The sequence below is a fragment of the Mastomys coucha genome, unplaced genomic scaffold, assembly GCF_008632895.1.
Source record: "Mastomys coucha isolate ucsf_1 unplaced genomic scaffold, UCSF_Mcou_1 pScaffold22, whole genome shotgun sequence".
In the NCBI taxonomy this organism is placed as follows: Eukaryota; Metazoa; Chordata; class Mammalia; order Rodentia; family Muridae; genus Mastomys; species Mastomys coucha.
In genome coordinates, this window is record NW_022196905.1 from 260,403,887 (window position 1) to 260,430,433 (window position 26,547).

General features: G+C 46.1%; 1 protein-coding gene and 1 long non-coding RNA gene across 9 annotated transcripts in view; one reads left to right on the forward strand and one right to left on the reverse strand.

The window, feature by feature from the left end:
* Banp (BTG3 associated nuclear protein) overlaps positions 1-26,547 on the forward strand; it is a 76,081-nt gene that overhangs the window by 7,189 nt on the left and 42,345 nt on the right. For 7 of the 8 annotated variants that reach the window (XM_031341646.1, XM_031341651.1, XM_031341648.1 and 4 more), the window contains exons 2-4: positions 14,692-14,831; positions 15,281-15,372; positions 18,261-18,460. In XM_031341646.1, coding sequence (XP_031197506.1) covers positions 14,762-14,831; positions 15,281-15,372; positions 18,261-18,460 — 362 coding nt within the window. In that variant the 5' untranslated portion in view covers positions 14,692-14,761. Of the gene's footprint in view, positions 1-13,122; positions 13,205-14,691; positions 14,832-15,280; positions 15,373-18,260; positions 18,461-26,547 lie in introns of those variants that run through there. The other variant, XM_031341647.1, reaches the window with a different exon arrangement.
* LOC116070322 lies at positions 10,246-13,009 on the reverse strand. The gene is made up of 2 exons (XR_004110355.1): positions 12,504-13,009; positions 10,246-12,152 (listed from the first exon to the last, which is right to left on the reverse strand). It is a non-coding gene; the product is annotated as an uncharacterized LOC116070322 (long non-coding RNA).

Here is a 26,547-nt window from a genome sequence, read left to right on the forward strand (position 1 = left end):
GTGTGTGTGTGTGTGTGTGTGTGTGTGTGTGTGTGTGTGTGTGTGTGTATGTGGATGTGGATGTTCCTGTGTGTGGATGTGGATACTCTTGAGTGTGGATGTGGTTTCCTAGGTTTTTGCTACACCTTATATAAATAAATCTTTCATTAGGATCTGTATTCTATAGAAGAATATAAGCTCAGAAACATTTATTGTTGACCAAATCACGTGGAATAGCTGTTTTTCTTTGAGGCCTGGGAAGACTGAGGGGAGGCTGGTGGCAGAGGCTGCAGATGGCTCTGCCCAAGATGGCTGTTAAGTGCAAGTGTATGATGACTGGCACGAATGGAGAGCCTTTCCATGTCCTCTGTTACATCTGGAAAGTGGGAGAGCCCCAACTCTAGCACCTACATTCCTGTTGGGTTGAGTGGAGTGGTTTCTGGGGAGCCCCTGTTAGCTTAGGTCTGGGATGCTCATTGGATAGTCTAGATGTTTTGGTTTGTGCAGCTTTTTCATCCTGATGATTATGTAAGAACAGGAAACCTGTTCCCCAAGGCAGAAAGATGGACAGATCTGGTGTTTTAAGTTTTGTTTTATTAGAAGAAAAAGTCACTGTATAGATCAAGTTGGCCTCAAACTTGTACCAGCCCTGCTGCTTTAGGCTTCTAGTGCTGGGATTAAAGGCGTGGACCACATAACTCTTAAGTAATTTATTTTTCAAATTTTAACTCTGTATTGTGTGTGCACGTGTGTGTGTGTGTAGACCAGAGAACAACTTTCAGTGAGATGTTCTTCAGGAACTTTGATTATGGAACTCAGGAAGGTAAGGTTTTGTGGCAAGTGCTTTACCTGCTGAGCCATTGTGCTAACCCTAAGTAGTTGTTTTTAATACAACCAACAGGTTTTCTTCAAAAAGTTATTCTTGGCAATTGCTTTAAAGTGAAGCAAATAGTTTCTTGCTCGTTTGTTGCTAGCACAGCTGACATTGTTGACAAATGTTCTAGTCGTCCTCTTCCACTCAGTCATTGGAGTAACACATCCAGATACCTGGTAGCTTTTGAGATAGAGTTGGGACCTGTGAAAGCCTTGTAGGTGAGATGCCCCTGGTGTACGTGCTCCAGGATATCCTGCTTTATTGTAAAGTAGGGAGGGGTGTGTCCTGGTCCACCATCTATGGCATTGCATGTGTTTGCAGTGTTGGGCATTTTATGCACAGATCCTGGCATGGGGTGTGTTCTGGTTCAATGAAGACACTGCTATGAGCTAGGTCCTCCAAGCTTGAGTGTCTTGTTCTTACACATGTGCTGTGTGTACATATTGCTCATTGGTACTTTTCAGATTTGGTCCTGTTACTTTTGGACTTAAGGGTTAGTTGAGAAGTTTTGTGATATTTTAGAAAACTGAGATGACTGAAACTTTTTTCTTTTTAAAAGACTGTTCTCACTGTGTAGACCAGACTAGTTTCAAAATTTCAGAGATCTGCCTGCCTCTGCCTCCAGAGTGCTGGGACTAAAGGCTTGGCCCACCATGTCTGGCCAGGTACATGGGTCTTTGCTTTGGTGCTGGTTGGGCAGCCTTACAGAGCACGCAGAAGAGCATGGGTGGTGTGGCTTAGGTCGGGATTGGTGTCTGGAATGTTGACTTGGTAGTGGAGGGGAAGCTGCAGGTTGGGCCTTGTAGATCACAGTGCATGGAGAGGCTCTGCTCTTAAGAAGGTGCAGATAGTCATCAAGCAGCAGCTCCTTAGTCCATGTCACTGTTTAAAGTCCTAAAGGCCATGGTTCGTGGTTATAGTATGTGCTGCACTCTGTTCATCTCTAATCCACCTCTAATCTCTGCAAATGTGGCTAATAACCTTGTAATAGGCCCATCCTCCTGTTGGTGAGCCTAGTGTGCAAATACCTCTACTGGTTGCAGGTTAGGTGCTGGAGAGTCTAGTGCAGCCCAGCAGCTTTTGGTATGCTGTGTGGAAGAAACAGTGTTAGAGACAGTGGGTACTCTGCTCCAGTGAAACCTTTATGGGAGCTGTCATCTTATTTTTATATTGTAAAATACAGTAGTTCTTTAAAAATTTCCTCCTATTTTTTTAAAATGTAAGATCAACTTTTGGCTCATGGAGTGCATGGAAAGAAGTGGGAGGTGGACCTGGTCTGTGGGCCCCTGTTTGTCACTGTGTTACCTTTCTGGGGTTCGTAAGTGAGGAACAGGCTGAGGTCATAGGTAGGCCAGCTGAAAGGGCTGGAGCCACTGAGAGCCATGGAAGGCTAATGCTCTGAGTGGATGGAGCCTTTGAAGGAGGTGGCATGGGCTCAGTGGGACAAACAGTGCTTAGAAACAGCCAACAGGTGCAATTCCTACTCAGTTCTACATGGTTTGGAAGGCACACCAAATCTGCCAACAAGGTGTACCATGTGACAGGATGTGTTGGAACCAGGGTCCTTGGCAGTTGATGCACATAGGTGACAGGTGTGAACAGAGATGGGATGCTGAGAGGAACCAGCAGTAAGAGGTTGCCCTAGCACTGTTGAAGGGAGTAGGCCCAGAATGACCAGGTCTGGCAGGCTTCTTTCCCAAGGAGCTGCAGAGTGGTGGCCCCTTTTGAGCAGTTGGGAAGATACAGTGGTGATTCAGGAAAGCCTGGCTCAAAGTTTTGGAATGGATACCTGAGTACAGCAGCTTGGACAAGGTGAAATGCTGGATAAAGAAAGCACAGGTGGAGGTGGAGGTTGACTTCATGCCTGTGCCTACCAGCCCCCAATCAGAGGATAGCCCACATCCTTTGGGACATCTGGAACACCTTTCCAGGGGGCATGAGAGTCCAAAAGAGTGAAGAGAAATTGTTTATCTTTTCTGTCAACATTTGGACTCATGGTACATAATTTGTGGTGGGTACGATTGCTGGTGTTTGAACACAAGTCAGGTCTGGGGTACCATGCTGTGTTCTTGTGCTTTCTACAAGGCAGTAGAATGTACAATCCATAGTTTCACCCAAGAATGTCCTTGATGGGCTGGAGAGATGGCTTAGTGATTAAGAGAGTACTTGCTGCTCTTCCAGAAGTCCAGGTCAGTTCTCATCATTTGTGTCTGGTGGCTGAAAGCTGTCTGTAGCTTCAGTTCCAGAAGAACTGTAGCCTCTGGTCTTTGAGGGTACCTGTATATATTCCCACATGCACACATACACACATGATTAAACATAGTTAAAGGAATAAAAATAAATATATCTTTTTTTTTTTTTTTTTTTTTTTTTTTATTATATGTAAGTACACTGTAGCTGTCTTCAGACACTCCAGAAGAGGGCATCAGATCTCATTACGGATGGTTGTGAGCCACTATGTGGTTGCTGGGATTTGAACTCAGGACCTTTAGAAGAGCAGTCAGTGCTCTTAACCGCTGAGCCATCTCTCCAGCTCCATAAATATATCTTTTAAAGATTGTCCTAATGTCACAGTAAAGCCATTGCTTTTCTAAGTCCCCAACTTAGAGCTTACCTCATCGTACCACTTCTGAGACATGGACGGATGAGAGCTTTTTACTGAGATTGTTCCAGGACAGACCTCTGCAGTAATGGAAGCCGTGAGCTGAACTAGCTTATGGGCCACTAGAAAAGAAAGCCTGACCAATGTCGTTTTTATTACAAAATGTACAAAGCCTATCATTCCAAAGGAGTCTGTTGTCAGTGATATGAATCGAGTTGTCAAGTGGGATTAGAATTTTAGGAAGCTGTGTTTACTATTGTGAGCCCAACAGCTCCTTCAAGGAAGAGTCAGTGCTAATGTTTGTTTATTTGGAGATAGGGTTTCACTACATAGCCCAAGCTGACCTTGAGATCTTCCTACTTAGTCTCCTGAGTGCTGGGATTATGAGTCTGCTTGACCATGTCTGGCACAATGCTTTTAGTATCATCATATATCATGTATGGCATCTGTAGCTGCATATACCTCAGCAGGATTTTCTGAATGATGGATGAAAGCTTACACTTCTCTTAGAACTACCGACTGGACAAGCAGAACAGATCAGTGGGCTTTGAGAGATTCAGGAGCAAAGTTCCCAGTGTGGTTTCAGGCTCTGCAGACTTCATTCAGTGACTAAAGCAAGTGCCAAGTTTTAGGGTCCCCACAAATGAGTGTATCCATAGCTGTGTGTAGAGGCTGTTGACCTGCTCTTATTAATAGCTGTGTCTCCCCATGGCTGTTGAACGGCTCTCTTATTTCTAGCTGTGTCTCCCCATGAGGCTAGCTGAACTCAGGGGTTGCATCCAGAGCCAGCGTTTCTTGCCAGCCTATGGACATAGCTGTAGCCTGGCAGATAGGGAGCCCGTGAAAGGGCAAAACAGTGTCACTTTTCATTAAGCCTTTATTATTTTGAAAATTGTAGCTCTTTTTCATTGAACAGTATTTTGAGCTAGGCGGTGGTGGCACACGCCTTTAATCCCAGCACTTGGGAGGCAGAGGCAGGCGGATTTCTGAGTTCGAAGCCAGCCTGGCCTACAGAGTGAGTTCCAGGATAGCCAGGGCTACACAGAGAAACCCTGTCTCGAAAAAAAAAAAGTATTTTGATGTCAATATGTTTAAAAAGTAAAATTTAAAATTTCAGCTGAATGGTTGTGTGTGGTTCATACCTTAAACCTAGTACTCAGGAGGCAGAGGCAGAGACAAGTATATCTCAGCTTGGCCTACAGAGTGAGTTCCAGGACAGCCAAGGCTACACAGAGGAACTGTCTTGAAAAAAGGGGGGATGGGGAGAGAAAGAAAAATAAAATTCCCATAACTATTATTTAAAAAGAACATGTAATGCTCAAGCACATTGTGATATGCTAGCAGATGTGGTGTAACTATGTAGAGCTCTGTGGGCCTCATTGACTTTAAGGTGTTGCAGGAGATCCTCACCCCAAAGTCAGAAGTGCTGCTTCCCAGCAAACCAGCCTTTCACCCTTCACTGGGGTTTACACCAGGAATGTTGTGGGACAAGCTTCAGCTGAACCTCCTGTTTCCTAGATAGTTGAGTTTCCCTCCCTCCCTTCACCCCCCCCCCCGCCCCATTTTACTTGTTTATATTGAAACAAAGTCTCATTATGTGGCTTTGGTTGACCTGGAATTTGGCTGTATAGGCTACTCCGACCTTAGACTCACAGAGGTCCTCCTGTCTCTGCCACCTGATTGCTGTCATTAAAGGCAGAACTACCATATCTGCCCTGGTATTTGGCTTTCTTAAGGTAATCTTTAGCTGTGCTTGTATGTCCAGAAGGCTGTCTGGTGTCATCACACATCTGGCTTGTTGTCTACTGCCTGGGAGAAAATACAGAAACCAGTGGAGGCTCCTTGGCCTGCTCTTGATGTGGCTGAAGCAGGTCTGTGGGGGCCTGTACCTGGCACTTACTAGAGGAGGCATTTGTATGGGGAGGTGTGAGAGAGTGACATGTTTAATCAGCATGATCAACCTCAAAGGGGGGTAGCCTGACCTCAGGTTTGCTCTTTCCTAGTCTTAACTTGAAACATTTTTAGAGGTTCTATCTCAAAGAAAAACAGTGTTGCCTGTGTTTTTCAAAGGCAGGAGCCCTCGAAGAAGGATCTCTTGCTTCCTGTTTTCCTCATTTTCGAGTCTATTACCATTTTCTAACTTGTTTCATTCATTCATTCATTCATTTATTTTCATTCATTCATTCATTCATTCATTCATTCATTCATTCAGTATGTGTGCCCACAGTCATGCATGTAAGTAACATTGATATATATATATACTGGGTACCATCTGTCATTCTACCTTGTGTTCTCAATGTTTCTCACTGAGCCTAGAGCTTATCCCTATGGTTAGACTGGCAGTCCAGGTGAGTACTCTCCGGAGACCAGCCTCTGTCTCACCAGCCCTGGGTGCTGAGGGTACTGAGGATCTAAACTCAGGTCCTCATATGTATACAGCAAGCACTTTACCCACTGAGCCATCTCCTCAGCCCCCATCTTGTTCTTCTTGTACACTATCCCAGATGTGTTTTTGGGGAAAAAGCAAGCCAAACCTTCCCATGTGCCCTAGTTAATAAAAAAATGGATCTTATTGCTGATCTCTTGGCTTTTGGATTTTATGTGCTCCTATGTCCTGAGAAGACTTGGGTAATCTTCGATGTTCCAGTAGTTTCCATGTTCCTGGAGACTTGGCTGCCTAAGTGCCACTTTGCTGCTTCTTAAAGTGGACAGGGAGTGACACTTGCTATCCTGGTATTTATATTTAATTAATTTACTTTTGAAACAGACACTATGTAGCCTAGGCAATCTGGAATTTGCTATATATGTTGACCAGTCTGACCTTGAACTCACAGAGATCCACCTGTCTCTGAATCCCAAGTGTTGTAATCAAAAGTGTCTACCAGTGTATTTGTCTATATCCTTATTTTTCTGGCACTGTGGTCTTGGCATCCCAGCTCTGGTAGATCCTCAAGTCTCTAGAGCAGAGCAGTACACTGGGGACATTGTGGGACTTTGGGACAAGAATACATTCTTTCCACTCCTGCAGTGGTTCTGTGAGTACCTTTTGCATACACTGAGTCCTGACTAGATCTGTTCCTCACTTGTCTCACTAAGGGCTGCTCCTGGCCTTTTTGCTTTGCCAACAGTGAAGCATATTTTTATCTTCTATAAAGTGAGGCCGGACAAGCCATGGGTGCTTTCCACAGCACCTTCCAGACATGTCAGAACCACACTAGGCCCTCGCTGGCTGCACGTGCAGTGGGCTTGTTGGACTCACTGCTGGACAGGCATCTGGTGACTGGCATGGCATTCCAGCCCAGGGCTGTGTGTCTGGCTGCCTTGTCTTGCTTCCTGTGGAAATAACCCCACCAAGCCAGATGTGGCATGAAGGCTCCTGGAGAGGCTTGATGTAAGAAACAGCTCTGAGATGCCTGTCCTCGAGGCTGACGGGAAAGAAGCCATTTGTCTCAACATCCTGTATGATGTGGTTTATGCTGTGACCGAGAAAATCCGGTGGGGAATGTGCTGGAACACAGTGAGCCTTTGTTCAGTCATTTTCTCTTCTGCCTCCATCGCTTTTTTATGTCATGAGAGCTGGTGCTCTGAAGCGTTTCCTTTTTTAACCTTCACCCCCAAAATGAAGCTTTATGTTCTAAATAGTGTTGTGTGTCCCACCCATCCCATCCTGTGCAGGTGACCAAACCCATGTTCTTCCACCACTGAGCTAAACCCCCAGGTCTCTGCTTACTTTTTAATTTGAGACTTTTTTTTTTTAATTTTTAAAAAAGATTTATTTTTTTTATGTATATGAATGCCCTATCTGCATGTATACTTTCTTGCCAGAAGAGGGCATCAGGTTACATTTTGGGAATTGGACCTCTGGAAGAACAACCAGTGTAAACTCTGAGCCATCTCTCCAGCCCCATGTTTTGTTTTTAAATTATTATTATTACTATCATTATTATTATTATTATTATTATTTTTTGAGACAGGGTTTCTCTGTGTGTATTTCTGGCTGTTCTGGAACTGAAACTCACTCTATAGACCAGAGTGGCCCCAAACTCAGAGATCTACCTGTTCCTGCCTCTTGATTGCTGGGATCAAAGGTGTGTATTACTACTGACTGGAGAGACAGGCTTTTATTAAGTTACCCTGACTAGGCTCAACAGAATTTACTCTGTAGCCCAGTAGGCCTTGAACTTACTCTTCCATCTCAGCTTCCCCAATATAGCTTTAAAAATTCCTGTATTAGTACTATTAGTTTTTTCTCATAGATACTGCAAATATTTGAAAATAAACTTGTAGTTAAATATTTAGTTACCATGGTGCATTGCTGACTGTCAGGCAGCTGAGCAGTCAGTATTTATAGCCAATTTGTCACTCACATAAAGCTAACCAGCTGAGTTTATGCAGTTACTCAGTGCATACAGTGCAGTTTTGTGGAGACCAGAGCACAGGCACAAGTGCTTTGAAGACTTAGTCCGTGGGTTTTTGTTTTGTTTTGTTTTGTTTTGTTTTTTCTTTTTTTTTTGAGACAGGGTTTCTCTGTATAACCCTGGCTGTCCTGGAACTCACTCTGTAGGCCAGGCTGGCCTTGAACTTAGAAATATGCCTGCCTCTGCCTCCCCAGTGCTGGGACTAAAGGCATGAGCCACCACTGCCTGGCTTAGTCCATGGTTTTTAATTTAATTTAGTGTGTGTGTTTGAGATAGAATTTCATAATATAGTCCCATCTTGCCTGGAACTTGCCATGTAGACCAGAGTGTTCTTGAACTCACAGAGATCTGCCTGCCTCTGGTTCCCGAGTGCTGGAATTGCATGAGTGCCACCATACCTGGTTTTGATTTTTATTGAAATGTAATAATGTTAATTTTTGTGGTGCTGGCATAATTGCATGTACTAATGAGGTACAGTGTGACATTTCCACACAGTATACTGTCAGCACTGGTCAGCTCAGGGTAAATGGGGTTCACCTTACCAGTGGGTTCTCAGTGCCAGTGCTGAAGTCATACTGGTGTCTGTGTCTGGCATGAACATAGTGCTTTTCATTGGGCCCGTATCAGATATGAGATGCCTGCATGAGCCAGGCTGTGCAGGCTGTTCAAATGCTCACAGGCTCTCAGCTTTCAGCAGTGCATGGGAGGCAGATGCTTAGCAAAGCAGATATTTGCAAATATAGTAAGCCAGAGGACAGTGCTTGTCCATAAAGCAGGACCTGGGACAGGGAGGTGGGTGCTGGTGTCCTTCAGGCATGATTTAGTGTCACTGAAGAACCTGTGTGGGAGCAGAGAACATGTGGGAAAGAGGGAAGGGGTCGTCTGACTGGAAGAGACTAGACTGGGCTGTTCCTTATTAGCTGGGGGTGGAGGTGGGATGACTGGACAGGTCCAGTGAGTGAGCAAGGAAGAGAGCCCAAGATGGATGCTGCTGGTCCAATTTCTGAGGACACAGAAACTCTTCATGCCACTGCAGCATGAGCTGAAGAAATCTTGTCTGTTTCTGATGTGGCCCTCGAGTTGCTGTTGAGAGCTCTGGAGCAGAAGAAGGTGGAGAACCCTGGGAAACTGCACATGAATCCAGATGTTAGGTGATACCTGAGTGCAGTCAGAGCTTGAGCCAGAATCTGTAGGAGAGAAGAAAAGAACCTCCCAGGCACAAAGCTTTGGCCCAAGCAGCTGGGTAACATGGACCACTGCCAACAGGCAAGATGACAGGAAGGGCTATGATCAGTACCTGGGGTTAATATCCAAGGAGGAATGTCTAGGGACCTGTGCTGAGAGAGTGCCAGCATGTGGCGTGTGTGTGTGGTAGGGGTGTGAGTGACATGAAGCTGGGCACTAGGCCTTCAGTGCCTGTTGAGCAGAGGGCCTTGCTCTGGCTCCCTGCTGGGAGTTGATAGGGAGCAGGCAGAGGTATAAGAACAGTGGCCTAGGGGAACAGCTCTGCAGGAAGCCTAGGGACAGTGGTGTGTGGTAGATGGCAAGCCCTGCAGGAGAGCACTGCAGCTGGAGCAGCCTGGTAGGAAAGACTGACACTCAGGAGAGGAGCTCGGGACAGCAAGGAGGAAGCAAGTGGAGTGACTTCACTGAGTGGAACATTTGGCACCCTGGAGGGATGGGGCAGGAAAGCAAGGCTGCTCTGTGGAGCTCTGGCAAGAGTGAGTGGAGGAAGTGTGACACACTAGTCCAGGAGTTCTGAGGAGTTCAATCAAGGTGCAGGGAGGTGAGCTGAAGAGTTGGGGGTGCGGCAAGAGCTGTGGTGAGATGGGTTAAAGAGGGCCTCACTAGATAATTAGATAGTGGCTTAAGCCTCTAGGTTCAAGACCCAGTGCTGGGGGAAAATGTCTCAGGTGCTGTTGGGATTTGATACCTGTGCTAACTCTGCACAGAACTACTCTGACCTAGAGACACTGTGTCATAAGCAACCAGTAAATAATAAATAAGTCATGCGGAAATAAACGACTCAGTGCAGAGTCCAAGGTAAAGGAGATCCTGGGATCTCTGTTCCCCAAGGGAGTCAGCTTAGGTTTGAAGTGTTCTACCCCAATCCCCTGGTACTGCTGTGCCATCTTACAGGTCTAGAAAGACATACACGGGGAACTGCTGTCCTACACACTGACCTGGGACTTCCCACTGGTGTTCCTTTCTGTGGTGCATTGGGGTGGTGATTAAGCCATTCTTCCATGCTAACATGTGGTGGGGCCACCCCCCATCTTGCTGTACCCTGCTGCGTGCTTGGGTTGTGACTTTGGTGGACTGCCCTTTTTCCACGTGCACCCTGGGAGCTTCAGCACTCTAAATGGTAATTGCAGTTGGAGTCTTTATTGAACATTAGTCTTAGTCCAGCTGTTTTATTACATTAGGACTGGATTCTCCCCAGGCCTTCTGAGAAATGGCAAAGCTAATTTGCCAAAATGGCAACTTCGTGCATGTCTCTCTGTTCCAGTTTTCTTGGGCTGCTTGCCCTAGTTTTTTTTCTGTTGAAACCTTCACTGTTAGCAGAATTTTAAATGTTTTTATCCTGGCAACAGGAGCATTTGGATAAACATCGAGGAGGGCAGTGATGTCCTTGTTTGGAGGAGGTCAGAGTTCAAGGTTTTATAGCCAGTCCAGAGTGTTTTCCTAAGTCATTTGCAGAGCTTTTAGAAAGCAGGAAGGTGCTGGGGTTCGGCATTTAAAAACTTCTTCCACTGGCCCCTTAGGAGAGGCAGGCATGGCTCATGGAATCTGTGGGTTCTGGCCATTCATGAATAGGTTACAGAGCTAAAGTAATCTGGGTTTAGACCAGGCAGTTAATGTTCTTTTTGACAAGGCTGTCTGTAGCAGGTGGCCTGGATACAGGGGTAGATCCATATATGTGAGGAGCTGGTCTCTTCCTCTAGATCTTTGCTTTTCATGGGTTTCCATGTCTGGGCCTGAAGAAGGCCCAGGCTGCAGGCCAGTTCTCTGTGGAGGAGGGTCCCCAGAGGCTCCTGTACTTGTGTCTCTTTGGGTAGACTTATAGGAGTGTCCAACCTTTTGACGTTATGTCAGACATAGACTGTCATGTATGAAGTTCATGTATAAAAGCCATGCAATCAAATAAACCTCCCCCCAAAGCAAACCTTGCTGATTTAAGTGAGCATTTATTACTCACCTGGGGTGAATGTGGCTTGTGGGCTGTGAGTCAGACAGGCCTTGGAGCTGCACTTGCTGCAGGTGAAGCTGGGAAGGTGTGCCTCTGTCTGGCGGCATTTGGCCTGAAGTACTGAGGCAGGCATGCTGGTGATTCTAGAATCTTTACAGCCTTGAAAAGGGCAAAGACTTGTCTGTCTGCACTTTACTGGAAAAGGGTATGTAGTGTATTTTAAATTTTTTGGATTTGCTAGACCCAGGACTGCTTTCAGTCTAGTGCAGAATCTGGCTAGGTGGCTTTAGGAAGGCGAAGGGCGCCTCCTGGGCTCAGAGCTGAAGTTCACCCCTCTAATAGTCTTTGTTTCTTTATTTGGAAGCAAGAAGACTGAATTTATGGTTCTAGGTATTATCTTGCAGCTGTGGCTGCTCTGTCTTTCAAGTTCCTCCTCAGAGGCCTTGAAAAGGGGCAGGCAGGGCCTAGGGGAACTGCACCTGATCCCAGGCTCTGGGACAGTCGTCCGGTGAGGTTGAAGACAGCAATGGTGGTCAGAATTGGAATGGCCATGTCCTGTATCACCCTAACACTGTCAGTGTATGTGTGTGTGTGATCCCTTTTAGAAGTAGAAGGTGGAAGGAAGAGGAAAACCACAGTGCTCTCTTTCCTCCTATGTGTCCATGTCCCAACCATTGACTGTCTAGACCCTGCATATCCTGTGCATAGCAAGTTCTTCCTCCTTCTCCCTGTTCCTGCTCTTTCTGCTCCCCAGAGAGCAGCACACAGAGCCATTCCTTGCACAGTGCACGACATCCCACTGCTCAGCTTTCTTCTGCTGCTAAAGACGCCGTCCTGGGTTCCATTACGCTTCGTTTTTGAGTGAATCTTTGTAAAATAACTATATGCTGGGAGGTTCCTGTCTCCAGGGAGGTCTCCCAGTGTCATTCCAAGGCCCCTGCCAGCCACTGGGGCTCATCGGTGCCTTGTTAGCTAGCATGTTGTCAGTTATCCAGCAGGTGGAGCACCTGTCCATGGTTTGGCCTTTCCTTGTAACACTGTTAGTGTCAGAGTGATTGAGGCTCAGTCTCACAGGTTTACTGGTCTTTCCTGTGAAAAGAAAAAAAGAATTGGCTTAGGTGTAGCAAGTATTTTTTTTCCAGTTTGAATTTTTTCTTAAAGAACCCCTTTGATTAAATAAAATGCAAACAAAATTGTGTGTAAGGTGTGGTGACTTATACTCATGGGTGGGCCACTCTTCTGCAGCTCACTCACACACATCTTTCCATTGCATGACCCAGACTTGAATTTGTAATTGTTTGGTTTTGCCCTTTCCTTGGTTTTGTCACTTTTAAAATCTACTTTAGTTTCTACAGACCTCCTATCATCCCTCCTGTTACTGTGTTAATAAGATGTGTCGTCTGTAGTGCAGTACAACACTTTATTTATTTATTTACTTACTTTTGGCCTGTTTGATTTCTTGCAAGGTGAGACCCTGGCACCCTCTTTTCCCAAAGAACTGGTAAAGAGAAAAGCTTGTGAATTTCCAGTGTTTCTTCACCTCACTGCAGTGGTTAGTCTTGGTGATTGTCAGCATTTTCATTTTTGCCCAGAGAAGGGTCTTCACATTGGTTGTGTGTCCTGTAGATGTGAGCCTAACAGTGTTTTGGGGGCCCTTACTTGAAGTGTGATGGCTGCCTCCTTCAGATGGAGCCCAGTGATTTTCATAGTGTCCTTATATATGGTCCAACAAGTCTGGGCTCAGCTTCTGTGTTTCTTGTTTGGAATATGTAATTACGCCTTCTTCAAGGAATCTGGCTTCCTTCTGGTGAGGTCTGGCCCTTGAGCACCACAGCCAGGCTCCAAGGAGGACATAGCCTGTTACAGGGCCCACTGCTGCCCCTGCCCTTTCAGCGGATGGGGCAGAGTATGTCAGCTCACACCCACACCCATGTTTGCCCTTCCTGTTCAGATTGTGGTACCCAGATAAATACTTGATCACTCTCAGACCACGATGTCAGCTTCTGCGCCTCTCAGGAGGATTCAGCAGGATTGGAGTGCTATGTGTAGTCAGAACAGAACAAGACATCCTCAGCTGCTTTGCAGGGACTCCCAGTGCCCCTTGCAGCAGTTACTGAAGACGGTTAGAATTTATTTCATAGGTGAGTTCTCCCCATTTGAAAAAGTTACATTGTATCTGTGGTCAGAGCAGGGAGGCGGGCTCCTCCCTCTGCCGGTTTTCCTCAGTGCCCAGTAAACTTAGCTGTCTTTTCTACTGATTCCCATTTTCTGAAGTTGTTTTATATTTGCAGATCCTTTATCACACATTTGTGTATGAGTGTATTCCTAGACACTATATATGGATCAGAGTGCTGCCTTTAGACTTGATAGTGATTTTTGTTTATATATAAAATTATTGGCTAATTTTGGTATCATTTTATTTTATTGTGTGTATGAGTGTTTTGTCTGCATGTATGCCTGTCCATTGTGTATAATGTAGTGCCACAAGGGGCCAGAAGTGGGTGTCAGATCCCCTGGAATTGAAGTTAAAGATGGTCATGAGATGCCATGTGGGTGCTGGGGATGGAACTGGAAGAGGAGTACTTTTCACTGCTCAGCTGTCTCTCTAGTCCTTCCTCCTTCCAGCCCTCTCATAGTATCTTAGATATTTTGATCCACTTTTCCTTTGTCTGGCTTGATTGAATTCTCTTTGTGTTGTAAGCCATCTGCTCTTTTGCTTGGGTGTATAAGGGAAGATTCTTTTCCCTCAGAATAGTTGTGTACCCTGTAAGAAATGGTTTCAGCACCCAGAGCTCCACTTCAACTTTCAGGAGCTGCTCCCTGCTTTCTTTCCTAGGGCCTTGTGCTTATTATTGCTGAGCTGTGCTTCAGCCCCAGGAGTTGCTTGGGTGCCAGCCCTGAGATCCCATTTCTTTGGCACAGTTTGCTCCTGTGTCCCCCAGTGCTTACTTGTTGGTTTTTCCTCACCTGTCTTCTCTGTTGTATTTTGGAACATTCTCTTTAGTCTTTTTTACTTCCTTCTGTTCTTATTTGCTTTCCTGTTGGTTTTGTTAAGGCTCTACCTGTTGTGTTCGCTCTTCAGTTTTCCTAACTTGGTCTTTCTGTAACTGTTCATTTTGAACTGTTTATCTAGATCTGTGTTGATGGACCTGGCCTCACTTTCATGTTGGAGCATAAAGTCTTTGATGGTTTAATCAGAATGTCACAGGAGCTGGAAGGAAGTCACAGACAGATCTGCTAGGGGTCTTTCTTGAGGGCACATGCAGCTCTCATGGTTAGTCACTGAGAGGCCTCGGCACTATGAGGAGAAGGTAGTGCTTAATGGAGTATTTCTATAGGCAGCTGGGGTCCTGGAGATGCTAGACTTGGCCTGAGGTTTCCAGACCTGCTTCTAGAAGATGTGTTGGAGATGGCATGAAGAGTGGGGAAGTGAGACTTTCATTCCACTATTTACGGAAAAAAAGCAGCTTGTTAAGTTTCTGAACATTTCTGAGTGCTTGAAAACCAAGTAGGGCCCTACAGTGAAGCACCTGCAGACTTTTAAAACCCCTTCGGTACACAGAGCTAGGATCTGTTCTGTACTGGTACCATTAATTGTCCCTTCTGGTTCTTGACATTTGTTTTGCAGGTGACAGAAATCCCATACCCTGTGACTTCTGGACTCTTGCTTGTCAGTGTGCCCCTTTCTCGCACTCTGGATGATGTCAGAGCAGGACCTGGCGGATGTGGTTCAGATTGCAGTGGAAGACCTGAGTCCTGACCACCCAGGTACAGCTGTGAAACAGTAGATGAACTGTTGCTCTCCTTGCCTTTCCAGTATCAAAGCCACTCTGCTGGACTTCATTCCCCCAGTAAAGCAGACACAGCAGTGATGCCACCCCTGTGTGAAAATTTAAATTATAAGATGGAAGCAGGGCTGCCTGCATGTGCGTGTGTGTAGCCAGCAGACACACTAAATAAAGCTGGGAAGAAGTCACAAATGAAGGTTCAGTGTGGTTTGCCTGCCAGGCTCTGGAGAGTATTGATTGGGTGGTCTGATTTTGGTGGGGGTGGATGAGGGAGGACCCTATTTCTGCCTGGCTGAGGATTTTAACATAGAAATGGGCCGTGCTATTTTTCATCAGCCTTAAGGTGCCAGCACTGTGCTTGGCTGTAGTGGCAAAGAGCCCTGAGGAATTCAGCATGCTCACTCCTGTTTCTCTCTGGTTGCTTTTCAGTTGTTTTGGAGAATCATGTTGTGACAGACGATGATGAACCTGCTTTGAAGCGCCAGCGACTAGAGATCAATTGCCAGGATCCCTCTATAAAGGTACCATGAGGCTTTTGTGTGCACTGTGTAATTTCCTACTATCCACTTGGGCTTAGACCCTTCTTGCAGTTCCTCAGTGGCAGGGCCACACTTTCTGGAATTCTGGCTCTCCCTGCCTCCTCTGAGCTGTGACCTATAAGTCCCAGCCTTGTCAGTACAGTAGTGCCTGAGGTCTGTCCCCACTCAGGCCCAGGTGGGTCATTTATTTAAATCCATGCACAGAGACCCTTTTTCCAGATGAGGCCATAGGAAGGGCCTGGCCTTGTAGTATGGAGATGTCACTGAAATGCTGCAGGAAAGCACAGGCCAGGTTCTTCTGGCAAAAGACAGGAGGAAACAGTAGATTTGGAAGAGGACAAATTTGAAGAGTCTTCCTGTGCATGCACAAGCCTGCCTCAGGTGGGAGGAAAGCTGAAGGTTACTGTGGCCCACCCCCACATCCTAAGGTTTGCTGGCTGGGATTGGAGGCTCCTCAGTCAGTAGGTGAATTGCTTCTGGATTTGCTTATTTGGCATCCAGTGTCTGCAGAACAAGAGGAAAATATTATTACAGGAGAGAAGTTTACAAGAGTGACTCAGGCGACACCAGTTCTCTTCACAGGATTCTCTGTATCAATGACGACTTTTTTTTTTTAAAGATTTATTTTTATTTCATTTTTTTTTTATGTGTATGAGTACACTGTAGCTGTACAGATGACTGTGAGCCATTGTATGTGTGGCTGCTGTTGATCTCAGGACCTCTGCCCCGGCTCGCTCCAGCGTAATTTTCTGCAGCTGTCTTCAGACACACCAGAAGAGGGCATGCGATCTCAGTATGGGTGGTTGTGAGCCACCATGTGGTTGCTGGGATCCGAACTGCTTTGGAAGAGCAGTCAGTGCTCTTACCTGCTGAACCATCTCGCCAGCCCCAGTGACGACTTCTTGAGATGCTTAGTTCGCTCTGGTAACAAGAAGGTAGTGCCAGTTGAGGTTGGGAATTGAAAATCTACTCAGGCCAGAAGGTGCACACGCCTTTAATCCTGGCACTTGAGAGGCAGAGGCAGGTAGATCTCTGAGTTTGTGGCCAGCCTGGTGTACATAGTGAGTTTTGGAACAGCCAGGGCTACATAGAAAGATGCTATTTCAAAAAAATATCCAGTGAAATCCGCTTTGAGAGCAGGTCTCAAAGTAAACCGTGACCTTAACTGTATCGTAGAATACATTTTTAAAAAGTAGAGAAACAGACCATGGAGGAAAGCAGCTGCCTGAGTTCTGATGGAGACACTGTGCATGTATACTGCCACATATAGCCATGTGCTGTCACAGGCTAAACTGCCAAAGTAATTCTCAACAGACAGATCAGGGCTGTTTATAGGCACCTGACCTGGGGAGCAATGTTAGGAGGAATGCTGTCTCTCTTCTTCCTTTGTGGGTTTGCTTGAGTTGTTAGTTAGTCTGTAACAGGATTTTTCTCTCTCAGTTGGCCACTGCTTCGTTCTCATGGTGTGTCTGCCTGCACTGTTGACATTGCCTCCGTGATAACCGAGTGGACACTTGGGGACAAGCCCAGGGTTGCTGCTTATTTCCTCGCACGCACACAGCTTTGCCCATAGAGAGCATGGTTAGCAGGGGAGGACAATTCTTTTCCTTAACCTTTTTCTTATTAAAGTCGTCCTATGAAAAGAGACCTTTAAGCCAGGGTTCAGGGTGCTGGTTAACGACAGGAAATGCAGGTGTGAGGCCCGCAGCATCTGAAAAAAAAGAATGTTCTCTAACTCGTGCTGGGTCTGGCAGAGGACGTGCTGAGTGGAGGTAGATGTGAGGGTTTTCCCATGGCTGTTCCTAACTGCTGTGCATAGCAGGGAAATAGAGCAAGCTCAGAGTTCTTCAGAGCCAAGTCTGGCTGCTCAGAATGCTCTGACCCATGCATTCGTGCCTTGCCACACCTAGTTGTTGTTGGTGTGGTAATATGCCTCTGTGGCTGTTGGGATTGTGATACTGCCCTGTGATTCCCTTTCAAGGTAGAGCAGAGATGGCCCCCCACTAACTTGGACAGGTAGCAGAGGGGCATGGTGTTCTGCCTGCCTGTGCTCTGAGGTCCAGCGTCAGCCTGAGCCATGCCTCTGCTCTCATAGGCTAGGCACCTTCTTTCTGCTGTGGCCCTGAAGCTGCATTTCTCTTCCAGCCAGATCCTTCTCATTGTGTTTTCTTGAGAGGCTGCTGGCCCTTACTTATTCTTACATCTCCTATTACCACCAGCACGCTGAATGCTGGCTTGGAGGTCTCTTTTTACAATAGAATTTCTGTGTGTGCCATGTATTTGGTAGCTTCTGACAGGACTGGCACTTGGGGAAGCAAAGCCATTCCTCTGCTCTGTGTTCTTGAGCTTATTGTGCACATGGCCTGCTGCTGACTTTGAGCTTGGTAGTTGGAAACTGCTCCTCTTCTGGGCCACTAGGTGGCACACTTGATATTTAGAAGGTCCCTGGAAGGGGTCATTGACAGATTTTAGTGAGATATACCTGTGTCCAGCCATCCTTTTTGGTCTTCAGGGTTTGGATAGTAGGTATTATCTGTTAGCATTAGAAAGATTTTGTAGCTTTATTGTGTAACTCTATGGATGAGCATGGTGACAAGCTTATTACTCCATGGACTTAGTGGAAGTGAGATTGCAAGGGGCTTACTAGGGCCCAGAGGGCTAGGCTCCTCACTGAATGTCTAGGCACTGCTCAGGGCTCCTTATTGAATACCTAGGCCCTGCTCAGGGCTTCTCACTGAATACCTTAACATGGCCTAGGGCTCATTCAGCCGAAATATATTGGGTGGACTTAGGAGCTAGTTAGGGTCCTATGGACTTGCTCCTCACAGTGGAAGACACCCTCTCTGAAGCTTTTCTGTTTTCACTTCCAGTCTTTCCTGTACTCTATTAACCAGACGATATGTTTGCGGTTGGATAGCATTGAGGCCAAGCTGCAAGCTCTCGAGGCTACTTGCAAATCTCTGGAAGAGAAGCTAGACCTGGTCACCAATAAACAGCACAGTCCCATCCAGGTCCCCATGGTGGCAGGTTCCCCACTTGGCGCCACCCAGACCTGCAACAAAGTGCGATGGTAAGTCCAGAAGAGCCGAGGCTCTGAAGGCCACCCTGGGAAAGTGCTCCCGTGCCAGCCCAGGCGCCGCTGTTACTGATCTGCCCTATCCCCGGATATCTGCCCTGGTGCTTCCATGGGGCTGGTTTCACTTAGACCGAAACCAAACACAGGCTCTGCTCGAACGGCCTGAGTCGCTCCAACTTTCTTTCTTGGCTTAAGCAGCTGGACTCATCTTTCCTTGCACCTGGTCATGAACTTGGCCCATGTATGTTGCTTCTTTTCTTTCTGTCTCTGGCTGGTTATTGCCTATGTTTTCTTCAGGGGTGGTGTTTATAATTTTTACTTGATTGTAGCAAACTTTCCACTTAGTCTGAGACTTGCCTTATGCCTAATTTTTAAATAGGTTTGCGGGCTCCAAGAGAGCTTTGCATGGTTTGCACTCTGCTGGCAAGGAAGTTTTCATGCCTGGCTCAGTGGGATGGAAAGATGCCTCAGAAGGTGCCCTTCTCACACTGGGTCCATAGGCAGTGTGACATGAGACCCTTGTGAGTGGTAACACCCACCCAGTGTTCCTTCTGTTCTTATCTTCTCCCGAGGTGTCTAGGAAGAAGTCTGCTCACGGTAGTGGGCATAGTGTCATCTCTGTGCTCCAAGGCCTGCTCTTGGCTGTTGGGTTTGGGAAGAGCAGAACAGTAGAGTGGCAACACCAGCCTCAGCAGCTTAAATGGACACCAGTGGCTTTGTTGTTCTGTGGGCGGTTGGTGGGTGCCACCCTGCCCATGTGTGCTGGTAACTAGAGCAACAGTAGGTGCTTTTGTGGATTTAAAGGGGTGTGGGGAGGGAGAGGAGAGATTACTTTGGATGGTTTTGGGATGTTCAAGAGTACCAAGTAACTGCCTGTCCTCTTTGAGACAGTTCCTGATGAGGCCTGTTGGATGGAGCTATTCAGTGCCTCTGGTAACTCTCAGGAGCACCCCAGATTCCCTCTGTTCTCCTTCTGTGTGGTCTAGCATCTCAGGAGAGGCAGGGTTTCTCTTATGATGAAGTGGGCTGCTCAGCTCACTACCTTACCCCCCTACACACTTGTGCACACTGTGTCTGTGCAGGCTCTCTTTTGAAATGCCCCTTTGTCTCCAAACATAATGTTTGGAAATACAGCTTTAAGAGTTAATGGGAGGCATGAAAGGACAGCATGTATGGAAGAGTCTGTGCTTGAGCATGCAGTTGTGAACAGAGATGCAGTCTGGAGACTTGTAGGCATCACCAACTGGCAGTGGAATATTCCAGAATACTGAGTTCTTTGTGCTGTTTCCAATGAAGCAAAGTGTAGTTCTTTCTAGACTGACACAGTAGTTGAGTTCCTAGAAAGTTCATGTTCCATAAAAACTGCAAGAATGTCTTCTGTCTGAGTTCCACCTGGGCCAGGGCTTAGAGTCAGACATGGTCCTCATGTGAATGCTCAGGACCTTGGGTGTTCATGTGGGAGGGTTTTGTGTTTGTTGTCTCAGGCATTGAAGAACACTTTAGTCTCCTTGATCACACTTAGACTCTAGTGGCATTTTACATTAGTAGCCATGTTTGTCACACTGACTCCAGAGCTTTTGGGCCTGCAACAGACAGCACTGTTGTCCCCAGGGTAAAACAAAAGAGCAGTGATCTTTGCTTCTTACAAGATACTGTCTATTCTGGGAACAGCACCTTGGACTTTGTCACTCGTGAAACATGGTGTCTTCAGGAGCTGGGGAAATGTTGACATCTTTTTTCTCTGTTCTAGTTCTACCAGGTTATGGGAGGAGCAGGAGTGGAAGAGGGTATTTTTTTTGAGGCCTGACCTCAAGGGCACACACTTTGGAATTCTGTCTGTTTGTGAGCACTAAGTGCCAAGATCACCTAGTTGGACATTCCCAGGGCCCAAACATTTCCAAGTTCCACTTCCCTTATTAGAAAGATGAGAGCCGGGATACTACCTGGGTGTTGTGGTGGCAGGGCCACATGCTCCAGAAGGCTGCTAATGGGAAACCTGAGAGCAGAATCCCAGGACGTCATCAATGGGTGGATGAAGTCATTGATACAGGTTCAGGAAGAAATGAGAATTGTTACACAGAACCTAGGCAGTGGGGCATAGACTAGCTTCTAGAACTGTCTAAAAGGTGGCACCATACTGAATGTTGAGGTGCTGCGCTTTGCCTACCTGCTGCCTCTGATGAGGAGGAGTTACATAGCTGAATGATCTCTGTCCAGATCATGCGCTCTGACAAGGAACTTTAAACCTTGGGCCATACTTGCTGGCTTTGAGTGTGACTCACAGGACTAACATAGGAGCCATCACCAGAGTCTTTCTTTCAGCTCTAAGGAGGCCTCAAGAGAATGCCTAGAGATGTTCTTGAAGGACACTGCCTCCCATTTGGAGATGCTGCAGAGGTCCAGATCTAGCAGGAGGTGGTACTCAAGATCCTCTTTCTGCTCTGGAAATCTATGCCCCCTGCTGGCCATTTGACACCTGGCTGGATAAGGCTGAGGCTGCTGGGCTCCAAGGGTGCTCTTCTAATTGTTCGTGCTCCTTGGCAGACAGAAGGCCATGGAGCACTGCCAACCTCGGCTGGCATGGGGTCCAGATTTTCAGATTCCGCACCTGAATGAGCAAATTCAAGAAAAAAAGAAAAGAAGGCCTGTTTTCTTTGATGCCAAAGCTTAATCATGATAAAAATGTTTGTGAGGTTACAGGGATGGGGTTTCATCCAGCAGTGACATTCAGCTTCCAGAGATGGAAATGGACTTAATTCTGTTGTGCCTGGCTTGTCTCTCCTGCAGGTATGCTGTGAATTTGATTTTACATAGTTATACCGCTAGGGATAGCAATGAGGTATTTTAATGATGAAGACATTTGGAGAAGCAGTAGTTGTTGAAGCATCTGCATTGTTGTGAAAGCCAGTGGTTTGGTGAGCCAACCTTTATAATGCTGGGCTTCAAGCATTCTAATAAGACCAGTACTGTGTTGCCTAACCAGAAGGCCTTAAGGGCCAGCACAGGCATTTTTATACAAATGGTGAATAAGTTACCTTCCTGCTCTTTGTGGCTAGACACAGCCTAATGACAGAGCAGGAGTGTTGGTACAGTGTAAATGCATTCTAGGACTGTGCAGGCAGCTCCCACACAGGCAGGGTGTTGCCTCCAGGGTTAGCTTATGGAACATACTGCTTGACAACTCAACAACTGTTATTAGAACCAAAGCATTTCTCATTGTATTTAACTAAGACTATTACCTAGGATAGAGATTTTTTTCTTATTTTTTTAAAGCATTAGATTTTTTTTTTTTCTTTAAAAGGTTTAAAATTAGGACTGGAGAGATGGTTCATTGTGTAGAACCAGTGATTCAATCATTGCCAGCACTGCATAAACCCAACATGGTAGCACATGACTATCATCCCTACAGTCAAGAGGTAGAAGAAACTGGAGGGTAAGAAGTTCAAGGTTATCCTTGACTACATAGTGAGCTTGGGGCCAGCCTGGGCAACATGAGACTGTGTCTCAAAAGTAAAACTAGACAAAATAAAACAAAACACACACACAAAAGGATTTTGTATAACAATGGTTTCCAAAAATTAAAAAAAAAATGTGATTTAAAACTTCCCTCAGGGCCGGGCGGTGGTGGCGCACGCCTTTGATCCTAGCACTTGGGAGGCAGAGGCAGGTGGATTTCTGAGTTCGAGGCCAGCCCGGTCTACAGAGTGAATTCCAGGACAGCCAAAGGCTACACAGAGAAACCCTGTCTTGAAAACAAAATAAAACAAAACAAAAAAACAAAAAAAACTTCCTTCAGGGCAGTGGTGCAAAACTTCCTCAGGAGAATTCTTGTTCTTTTCTTTTCCTTTCTCTGAACTGACAGTTACTGATGTTAGAGACTTGAAATGTTAGTGAAAATTTAAACTCCCTGTAGCAATCTGGCTGCCAACTCTTAGTTCTTGGTGGTCTTTTGTTTTCTTGTTAAAGGAAGCTAATTTGGTTGCTAGCTTACCTGCTTCTTGGAGAGCTGGTCTCTCGGTTGACGTTCTTTATCCTGTGAGTGCTGTAGGGATGTCTCATGCTTCAGCACTCTCAGTCAGAAGCCTCTGCTCTGTAGGCTGAGAGTGTGGCAGGCCGAAGGTAGGGCTGTCTGACTGTGGAGCGCCTGGTCTCTGAAATGATGATGGGCTTGCTTACTTCTTATCTGATGATGAGTTCTGGATGCTTCTGTTTGATGCCGTACTTGATCTTCCTGTCAGGCCTGTGATGCTCTGCTCAGCCTCAGGCTCCTCACACACAGGGCTGTTAACTAAAGGATGCACACACAGGGCTGTTAACTAAAGGATGCACACACAGGGCTGTTAACTAAAGGATTCACACACAGGGCTGTTAACTAAAGGATGCACACACAGGGCTGTTAACTAAAGGATGCACACACAGGGCTGTTAACTAAAGGATTCACACACAGGGCTGTTAACTAAAGGTATCACACACAGGGCTGTTAACTAAAGGATTCACACACAGGGCTGTTAACTAAAGGTATCACACACAGGGCTGTTAACTAAAGGTATCACACACAAGGCTGGGGAGTCCTTACCAAACCCTGATGACTCAGTCACATTCCAGCCCTCAAAGCCAACACAGTAAATCGAACTGTCCTGCTAGATTGTGGTCCGGCAGCTCAGAGGCCTTCTCCAGTACCCACAGAACTCATGCTCTTTGAAGGGAATTGTGTTGGCTCCAGGTTGCTCTGGGAAGTGTTGTCATATGTACCCAAGGTGGTTTCTCGGACACAGTGAATCTTCTCATCTCTGTGTCAGGATTTTAGTTTCTCCTTGTTGTACATACTTGTATTTCTAAGTACTTTGTATTTATGGTCTTACATATGCTAGCCTGGCCTCTTGATTGCCTCCTGCCTCCACCTCCTGAGCACTATGATTACAGGCATGCACCATGCCTTATGTGTGAGGTACTGGGGCTCAAACCCAGGACTGTGCATGGAAGGCAAGCTGTCTACTGACTAAACTGATTCTTAGCTCCCATAAATATTTAGAGGTACAGTGTTTGGGAGCGCCTTGATGTGGGTGCTGGGAACTAATCTTGTGTCCTGAAAGAGCCATGACCCCACCCCCTACCATGAATCTTTACATTTCAGTATCCAGTTGTTTGCTCATTTCTGAATTCACCTCCCAACATTGACATGAAGTCTGGCACATACTAGTAGCTGTTATACCTTTATGGCCTATCTCCAGTTCCTAAGTTCATTTATTTTAGTGGCTTTTCTTCAGGACTTGAAAAGAAAAGAGCCTGGCATGCAGTGCACTTTTAATCCCAACGTTTAGAAGATTGAGGCTAGAGGATGCTAGGAACTGGAGGCCAGCTTGGCTTATGCAACTCGACCCTGCTGACTGGAGTTTTCCCTTCTCTCACAAAGGATTCCTTTGCCTTTACTCCATCTTCTTTGAGCTCATTTCCATGCATTCTGTCCTTTTGTTGATACAGTTCTGTTATTTGAAGGTACTCAGAGTTCTGGTTCATCTTCAGGAAGAACTTTCTCCTACCCTTTCCAACAAACTCTCTATTCTAATATGATACACTACTGTGCATTGTTAGTATTAAAAATAAAAAAATTAGCAGGGCAGTGGTAGCGCTCGCCTTTAATCCCAGCACTTGGGAGGCAGAGGCAGGTGGATTTCTGAGTTCATGGACAGCGTGGTCTACAGAGTGAGTTCCAGGACAGCCAGGGCTACACAGAGAAACCCTGTCTCGGAAAAAAAAAAAAAGTCAGGGCAGCTATCTGGATTAATGTTTCTCATTGAGTAGGCCTTGAATTCACAGAAGTCTTCCTGCCTTAGTCTCTCCAGCCTGGGATTCATGACATGAGCCACTATGGGCTTAGGGGGAGACTTTTCTGATATCTGTATTGCCCATCAGAAGATGGGGATAAAGTGCAGGCTGGAGTTACCATGACTAGGGTAACTCATGAGCGTATTGTGAACTCATCGACTTACTGTAAGCCTCAGTGGCTCTGACCTGTAAAAAGTCCTAAGTTCCTGGGATGCTGGCCACACCCCAGGAAACTCACTGGATTTTAAATCTTTAATTTTTGGTGCTTAATATCAACTTCTGACTGGCGGGTGAGGTGGCTTTAGACAGCCTCTGCTTGTATGCTTAGTGCTGCCTGCCTGCTGGCTCTGGTGCTCCATCTTTCTGTCTTCTTTGGGATGTTGGCTAGCTTCATGAAGACCCCAGAACCCCAAGACACTTAGCTCAGGATGAGCCCAGTCTTAAATTTATGTGGGCCTGAAGCAGCAGACTTCATTTGTGGTTGGTGGTCTTGGGGTGCTGGCAATGCACTCTTGAACAAAGTAGACTGAAAGTCACTACCAGAAGCCAGAGGTGCTAAGTAGACACTATAGCAGGGATGAGCAGGTTTGCTTTTGTTGTTTTTAAAGCCAAAGGTCTCATGAGAATTGCCCAGGGCAATTATAAAGTAAAAAGAGGTCTTAGGTTCTCTTAAGGGGGCTTTGGCTTCTCCCAGAAAGTTCTAATTTGTGAGAAGTAGTGTGAGCTCAGCTTTTTGTTTTGTTTTAGAAAGTTGTTGTTATAAGTGAACATGTGTTCACATCTAACTTATGCCTGGCTAGCTCTATGGTCTCAAGCTGGTAAAATGTCTTTCTGAGCTGTTCTCTGTGGCAGAAGCACTGAGATGCCCTTGTCTGTATTTTGGCTACGGCCTCTTTGGAAGATTCTGCATCATCCTATCTCCTCCCCTCCCTCTCGTGTGTGTGTGTGTGTGTGTGTGTGTGTGTGTGTGTGTGTGTGTGTATGTGTGTGTGTGATGTACTTAAGTGTTTCATCTCATGCTGCTATGTAGAAGGTTCCCTGTGTTCTGTCTCAAAGTACTTGGAATGAATACCTACCTCATTTCTCTTGAAGCCTTTGCAGCCAGTGCTTGTCATCCTGTGTGCTGCCAGGTTGATTGTTGACGCTCCCCTGACCATAGTAGGTGAAGGGGCCTTGTTCATACCTGGACTGTGGCTGCTGCTTTGCCACAGTATAGAGCATGTTTTACTACTGAATAATAATATGTAAAGGTGAGGGGATAGTTAGCATGTATAATTTCAGCCACAAATCAGCATCACTTAAGAATTGAAGAGTCAGGCCAGGCAGTGGTGGTACACGCCTTTAATCCCAGCACTTGGGAGGCAGAGGCAGGCAGATTTCTGAGTTCAAGGCCAGCCTGGTCTACAGAGTGAGTTCCAGGACAGCCAGAGCTATAAGGAGAAACCCTGTCTCGAAAAACCAAAAAAAAAAAAAAAAAAAAATTGAAGAGTCAGGCCAGATGTGACTGTACTTCCTGTAATTCTAGCACTTGGGAGATGGAGGCTGAATAGTTGTAAGTTTGAGCCTAGCCTTGGATAGGTTGATCTGAGAGAACATAGAAAGAATAACACAGACAAGTGAAGATGTTCTAAAGCCAGAATGCTCTAAACTCAGCAGTAAATGAAGTTACTGTGAGACTAGCCTGAGGGATACCTGCAAGTCTTCAGCTTCTTGTTCATAAGAATATGCCAGCTGTGGTGGTGTTGGGGGGGTGGTGGGGTGGTGGTGTGGGGATTAGATGGGGTGTTAGTAGTGGGGGGCAGTGGGGTGATGGTGGTGCAGGCAGTGCTTGTACACTGCTAAGATGAATCAAAGGATGACAGATAGCCTTTGATGCCAGAAGGAATGTGGAAGACAGGAGCTCTCATGTGCAGCAGCATGGCCAGGTCTTAGAAGCTGGATGTCCTTCCTACATGGCCAGGCAGTGGTGCTCAGGACCATGTGTGCTCATGATCAAGGCACAGTCGTGAGGAAACCTACAGAGACTCTTACCACTTTTTAGTGAGCAAGACTTATAATCCATGCCATGGAGCAACAATAATCATGAGCTGCTTCTATGGCTGGCCTGCAAATTCTTTTATATAATAGTCTTTTTGTTTGTTTGTTTTTGTTTTTGTTTTTTTGTGTTTTTGTGACAGGGTTACCTCATATAGCCCTGGCTGTCCTGGAACTCACTCTGTAGACCAGGCTGGTCTTGAACTCAGAAATCGACCTGC